Genomic DNA, 7,380 nt, shown 5'->3' with positions numbered 1-7,380 from the left:
TACATGACCTCTTCATCCACTATAATGCATTAGTTTATATTATTAAAAAAATTATAAAAGTGTTATGTACCATAAAACAAGCTTTATTTTCTAATATTAATTTTGTGATAACTATTGCTTTATAAAAATATTTCAAGTTTAACAAAACATTTATAAATGAAATTCTAACGACACAATATAAAAAAGTCCACTTTATGCTGTCCCGAAAATTAACATTCTCATTGCATTTAAAAGTTTTTTTTTGTTTACTATGTGTAATTTTGAAGCTAGTTCATCGACTTTTCGAAAACGGTTTTCTATATTAACACCATATTTTTCAATAAGAGACGGCATTATCTCGAAATATTTAGACAAAAATATACCGAAAAGTCACCAAATTAAGTGAAAAATAATGAATTTTGCTTGTTTACATCATGTTTTTTTGTAAAATTCTGTTAAAACATATTGAAAAACTATCACATTGGGTTGAAAATTACCTTTTTTATGATTTATGGGCCTTTTAGCATGTTTTTCAATTAATAATTTACAAAATTATTTCGTCACAAATCGCAAAATTTACTCAAAAATGGTGTTATTTTTACTTTTTTAGATTGTGCTAAAAATTTTGTTCAAAAATAATACCATTTTTCCGTTTTAGGACGTTTTTTAGTCAGATCAGAATCGCAAATTTTCGTCGAAAATGAGGTAAAAAATGAAATAAACTATCACGAAACTAAAATTATTTTTGCTTCTTTGGAGAGTTTAAGTATGTTTTTGAGCCGAAAAATCATCTGGTTGCTTTTCCAAACGTTTTAGAAGATTTTTCAATCAAAAGCACAAAACTTCGGAAAAATAAGCCGAAAAATCACATAATTAATTCGAAAATGATGTTATTTTTGCTCTTTTCAAATATTTAGTTGCGTTTTTAAGTCTAAAACAAATTTTTTTCTTTAATTTTTGCTAAAAAACATACCAAAATTAATAGATATATTAGACTAAATAAAAAACGACATAATTTATGCTCTTTTCGAGCGTTTTAAAACATTTTTCAATAAAAAACGCAATTATTTCCCAAAATTTTGTCAAGAATACGTCGGAAAGTAATTGAATTAAGTAAAAATAGTGTTATTTGTGCTTTTTTTAAACATTTATTTATTATTATCTATTTATTTAAACATATTTTAACACCTTTATCCACGCCTTTAGCATTTGGTAATTTTATTCCTAATAGAAACCAACACTTAAAAGTCTTTTTCAATAAAGAATATTGCGGAAAAAATTGTTTTAAAAGAAAATACCAGTTTTCAAAAAAATGTTACATAACACCTTTATCCACTCACCTCTTCAATTTACACACAAAAAGTCTGTTTTTTTTTAACGGAAATTACAAGTCAGAATTTTGATGAGAAATTGGTAGAAATGGTCAGTAAGTGTCACAAAATGCAATATTATGGGGAGAAAATACCAAATATTAATAAAAAAATGGTGGGTATATACAGTATGTCCTACAAAGAAGGAGTAAGCATTTTGTGTCTAAATTTCCGTTAAAAAACAGATTGATGTACTTAACACAGATTTTTGAATTTCAAACTTATTGTTATTAGAGAAAAACTACGAAAATCAGCTTATTTACAAACTAACCACTGAGACTCTGATGTACAAATTGTTATGCCTGTATTTTTATGATTTTTTATCAATTTGTGAATTGATTTATATTATTAAAAAATCTGGAACAGCGGGTACATTTTTAGGACGACTAGTGTAACACATTTGTTCGGTAAGAAATAAAATTGTAATATAATAAAAACCACTACGTTTTTTGTTTTGCACTTTTGCATGGTTGTTTATTTTTTCCATTTTTTATTTTTACAACACTGTATATTTGTATTCTGTCCATACTCCTTGTTTTAGATTTGGATTTTTTGTTAAATAAGGATTAATTATTAATAAATGGTATTTTTTGAACTGTAATATACTAAGTTTGTATGCTCTATTATTACAATGTTGTAACTGAGAGAAAAAAAAAACTTAACGGGAATGTAATCGTTTCCTCAACATTTAGTTTTATTCTTGGACTATTAATTTTTCTATTTAAGAAAACTCGGAGAACTTATTTACTTATTTAGAATAACAAAAATAAAAAAAATGTTACCACGTGTGATAACGTTAATGTTTTACAATTGTAATACAATACACCGATGTGTAATTTTTATAAGAAAAAAATTGTAACATTGTATTTACTTCACGTGTACACAATATTGTTACGCGCCAGAAATAAAATGTATTTGAGTTTTTATTTTGTAAAACTAAAAGTCTTACTATTGAATTTGGAAGGAAATTTAATAATTTTACGGTTCAATTTTGTTAATTGTTGATATTTTTTACCAAATTGAATGAATTTAAAACATTTGTACTATACAGGATGTCCCAGCGAGTTGAAAAAGTCCATTAGTGACCTTTAAATAATAAAATTTTAGAAAAAATCTAGTTCATCGTCTAAAATTATTTTCAACTATACAGCGTGTCTCAGAAAAAAGTTACAATACAAACTTGTGTTTTTTTAAATGAAACACCATATGTTTCTTAGCGTTTTTGAATGTAGATTTTTATGCCAATGTTTTTAAGCTAAACTTTTATTGGTCGATTTTGCTTAGTTTTAAAAATAAAAAAGTAAAAAATACTTTTTAAAAATTTATTACATAAAAACTAAGACATCTAGAAATATTTTTTTTACTACCGCAAAGAAGAAGGTACAAGCTATAAGGTTGTAACATTTTTTTTGTGTGTTGCACAATGAGGGCGTTTGTTAAAAGTTCTTAACTTAAAAAAATTAAATGGAACACCCTATTTATTGTTTTTGCATTTAAAAGATTATTAAATTGTCTTTCTAAAATTATTTACTTTTAGGTGTTTATAATCAATAACTAAAAAGATATTTAACGTTAAACTTAAAACAAATTAATTACTATTGTTTCAGTAGCCAAAAAGTGCACAGTTGCACAAGAGATGGAAATCACTTAATAATCACATTTGTGTTAAACTAAATCTATTATTCTTTATTTTTACAATAAAATAATTCGAATTTCTGTATTTATAACGATTTTTACAATCTCTGGATAAATCAGATATTAATTAGGCATTGTTTCTACAATTATGTTGAATGTTAAATATCTTTTCATTTATCAATTCTAGACATTAAAAGTTTATTTTTTAGATAGACAATTTATCAATCTTTTAGATGCAAAAATAAAAAATAGGGTGTTCCATTTAAATTTTTTAAGTTATTTAACTTTTAACAAACTTCTTAATTCATTCTTCATTCATTCATTCATTCTTTACAAATGCAAAACACTAAAAAATAGCAACAGCTTTAAATTCAGTACTTTTTTCTTTGCAGAAATAAGAAAAAATTGTTCTAGCTGTCTTAGTGCATGTCTTCGTCAAAAAAAAGTTTAGCTCAAAAACATTGTCATAAAAATCTACATCCAAAAACTTTAAGAAACATACAGTGTTTTATTTAAAAAAACACAAGTTTGTATTGTAACTTATTTTTCAGACACGCTGTATAGTTAAAAATAATTTGAGGCAATAATTTTACTATATAAAGGTCACTAATGGACTTTTTGAACTCGCTGGGACATCCTTTATGTAAAAATGACATGGAACTTTATTAAAACGCCATTTTAATCAACGAGTATTTATTTTGGTAATTATTTACAAGTGATGCATGCTATGATAAATACTCCTTGATAAAAAAGAAACAATATGATAATTTTTTTACTGAAAATATTTTGTAAAAATTGAAAAAAAATGTGAAATTTTTTCCAAGACACATGTGCGATTTTTGTTTGTAATGCATCTCGTTCAAGTTCTGGAAGGGGGCCGTACTTTTTATGGTGAGTTGTTCCAGACCCTCGGCAGATTGGATGGCGTGAAACAAGATTGGCTAGTGGAAGACATCATTGGCAACTGGTGGAGGCCCAACTTTGAACCACCTCAGTATCCATATATTCCACCACATATAACGAAACCTAAGGAACATAAGAGGCTTTTTTTGGTTCAACTACAAGAAAAGGGTATTGTATGATTAGCAGGAAGATTGTATTTTTGTATAGTGGTCCTTAATTACAGTTTAAAAAAATCAAATATTCGATTTTGATTTTTTTAGTAACTGCATGCCGTTATGTGAGAATTATTTAAAAAATTGACAAAACAACGGATGCAGTTTAGAGATAAAACTTTGTTTTACTTGTAGTTTCATATTTATATTTCTTTTCCCTATTTTTTTTTTTATAATTTACTTAACTGTCTTTTTAATCCGTTTTGTGTTTCTCATTGTAAACTTAATTCCGATTACACAATTATCTGATGATGTTTTTTGAAAATACCACATTTTTGTTTCACTAATAGGTAAATTGTTAAAAACTTGTCACATTTCTAATTATTCTAGCGACACCAAAAAATATGAATACAAGTAGGTTGTATATACAGGGGTGCGCCAGAACTCGCACCCAGAGAAAAATCTCAAGTAAGATAAGATACCAGGAACACGGAAAAAATGTTTAAAAAATTCTCTGTCAAAAAATTTTGACATTTAACATGTCTATTTAATGATACTGATGATTTTGTTTGTGTTTTTTTTACAATTATTTAGTAAAGGTACAAAAATTTTGCCAAACAGAGTTACAATTTCCTTGTTTCCTTTTCTAATAACAATAATAATGTAGCAAAAAAATTTAAAAAAATATTTTTCCAACAGAAATAGAGAAAGTGCAAAAATTTAAACTCATAACTTCGAAATTCTTATAGATATTTTTTTTTAACATTTTTTCTATGTTCCTGATATCTTACCTTATACCAGGTGAGTAAAAAGTATGGAACCAAACATTTTTTGCTTAAACTATTTATTTCTTGGAAAAACTAATTGATAAACGATAAAGTACTTTAAAGATGTGATGTTTTATCAAGAATAAGTTTTTTCGAAATTTTCTTTTGTTTTTGAATTCTACAAAAAAAAAATTAATTTTTTTAAATAGCAACCCACTATAAAACTATTTTCCTCATAAAGATCTAAGGATTACAACTATTTAATTTTTTCACAATTTTTAAAATCGCATAAATTAAAAACAAGACAAAACTTTGTTCTCATAATACGATTTATTTTCTGAAGACAAATGATTAAAAAAAACCGTTTGGTTCCATACTTTATATTCACCCTGTATGACATTTTTCTCTGACGCACCCTGTAGAAGTGATAATGTGTCTATATTTTTATGGGGTTTTTTGTTTAGTATTTTTTGCCTAAAACGTTGGCAACAGGGATTGTGTGGCTCTGTAATTAAAACTATGGTAGGTGTTTTCGTAGCACAAAAGTGTATATCAAATAAGATATTTTATTTAAACCTTGGACTTGGATTGACATTTGTAACATTTCTTTTTAATATTAAAGGCGCTATCGTATCGTGTTTTTGCGTTATAAAAGACATATTTTTTGCAACACCTGGTATATTTTTTTATATTTGTGCAAACTCAAAACTTAACTATTTCAAATATGAGAAAATATACTACTGGGAAAATAATTCAGCAGGACATCAAAGGCCATGTTTTGATTTCCTCGCACATTGTTGTAAAATGTGATACTTGTTTATGTTTATTTTTAAGTCTAAACAATGCATGGCTGTACACATGTGATGTATTATTCAATTTTGGAATTTAACATGAATTTTACGTTTTGTGTAGCTTTTTTCTTTCCTTGAAGTTTTCACCAATCAATGCAAATTTTGTTACTTTGCTTATTTTTAACCCTATTTTACAGCCCTTTTTGCCGTTCCGAAAAATTACAAGTTGGTAGCCGCCCCTCTCTTTGAGCTTTATGACAATTCACAAGGGTATGGGCCGATAATATCGTCATTACCACAAGCCCTGTGCAGGTATTTTACCACCAATTTTGATTGGTTACCACCTTTTTTGATTTTTGATTTTGTTACAGATTCCAGTTTATTTATATGTAAACAGACGAAGAATGTGAACTGCAATAGAAAGTTAAGGAACAAAAAATAAAATTAGTGTTTCTTTTGTATTTATGCTATTTACTTTTAAGGATAGTGTTGCGAGTAAAATTAATTTAGTACAGTTTCAATTTTGTTATACAGTTTTATTAATTTACAGAAAGTATGTTATCGTCATATACATAAATATAAGGATGTCTTTCGACTAGCACTATATCTTTTTCTAGTTGTTTTAGTTCCGCCTCTAATTTCGATTTTCTATTTATTTTGGGTATAGTATCTGTGAGGATGGGGAGGCCCTGATACTGTTTTTGTAACTCCTCCCAGTTGTGTTTCAAGCCCTGCAATAAATTTTTTTATAAATGAAAATGAAACAATTTTCTTACTTGTAGTAACTCTTCTCGTTCATCTCTCCTAATGTAGCGACATTTCGGTTTTTCCACTCCTCGTGCATCTTTCTGCATTTGGTGTAATTTCTCCCGTTTTTTGATCAAAGACTGCAAATACTCGGGGGTTTTACCAAAAGCACTAGACTTGATGTAAATTGGTTCCAAGCCGTCGGTCAAGCGTTTGGACTCGCCGTGTGGTTCTAGTACCACTTTGGGTTCGGGTTCTTTTGCTTTCATCGTCAACACTGTTTTGATATTTGCGGAAATGAAGTTTTTCTCCTTTTTGGCCTCTTCCTTTTTCCTGTTGTTGTATTGCACAATGTCCTCTTTCGTCGGGAACAGTCTTTGTTTTCTTTGACAAAATTGTTTTATTGGTTTTTCTTTCGTTTGGTTTTGGCTATATGATAATTTCCCGGAGTTTTTCTTGAGGAAATCGCACGGGTCTGGGGGTGGTTCTTGCGCAAGGCCCATTGTTGCGTGGCGTTTAATGGCTTGGGTGTCTCTGGGGGCTGCCTTCAGCCGGGCGTACATTCTYGTTTTGAAACCTTCAGGCCCACCCTCATATTGGTATTCAGGTTTTGAGATTATGTTGTTTATGTTTTCGTCGTGGTGGGTGATGGCAATAATCGACATTTTTTCGATCTAAAACCGAAAAGGAAATAACACTTGAGTGGAATTTATGGAAACTTTCAGACGTAAACAACGTCACCGTTGCCTGGTGACACAGAATTTCGTTTTAAAAACTAATTAAAAAAAAAACAATAATTTCCTTGTGTGATTTTTACGTTCAAAAACACCAATTTAAAATTTTTGAAAGTTATTTGGCAAATAACGATTTTTTTTTTCAAAAATTTAAATTTTTTCAGAATTTTTATGGAATTTGGAAGTTATTTATAGAAGAAGCAACTAACCGTTTCTTAAAAATTCACAAAAACGTTTCCTAAGAAGATTTTTCAGTTTTTATTGAATTTTGAACCGCCAATTTAAAATATTGCATATTTTTT

At 28.1% G+C, this 7,380-nt stretch overlaps 2 protein-coding genes across 2 annotated transcripts in view; one reads left to right on the top strand and one right to left on the bottom strand.

The window, feature by feature from the left end:
* Positions 1-6,195, top strand: part of LOC123006057 (cleavage and polyadenylation specificity factor subunit 5) — a 7,323-nt gene extending 1,128 nt beyond the window's left edge. The window contains exons 3-5 of the mRNA XM_044400211.1: positions 3,890-4,055; positions 5,795-5,909; positions 5,969-6,195. Coding sequence (XP_044256146.1) covers positions 3,890-4,055; positions 5,795-5,909; positions 5,969-5,990 — 303 coding nt within the window. The 3' untranslated portion in view covers positions 5,991-6,195. The remainder of the gene's footprint in view (positions 1-3,889; positions 4,056-5,794; positions 5,910-5,968) is intronic.
* On the bottom strand, positions 6,114-7,091 carry LOC123006050 (enkurin). The gene is made up of 2 exons (XM_044400198.1): positions 6,374-7,091; positions 6,114-6,328 (listed from the first exon to the last, which is right to left on the bottom strand). Exons 1-2 carry the CDS (start codon positions 7,007-7,009, stop codon positions 6,137-6,139), a joined length of 828 nt encoding a protein of 275 aa, XP_044256133.1. The 5' UTR covers positions 7,010-7,091; the 3' UTR covers positions 6,114-6,136.
* Between the last annotated feature and the right edge of the window lie 289 nt (positions 7,092-7,380).

The sequence above is a fragment of the Tribolium madens genome, unplaced genomic scaffold (genome assembly GCF_015345945.1).
Source record: "Tribolium madens isolate multiple individuals breed KSU strain unplaced genomic scaffold, Tmad_KSU_1.1 Scaffold_11;HRSCAF=98;Tcas5.2_LG3b, whole genome shotgun sequence".
NCBI classification, from domain to species: Eukaryota; Metazoa; Arthropoda; class Insecta; order Coleoptera; family Tenebrionidae; genus Tribolium; species Tribolium madens.
Note: the sequence above shows the minus strand (reverse complement) of the source record. Positions and strands in the feature narration are given on the sequence as shown.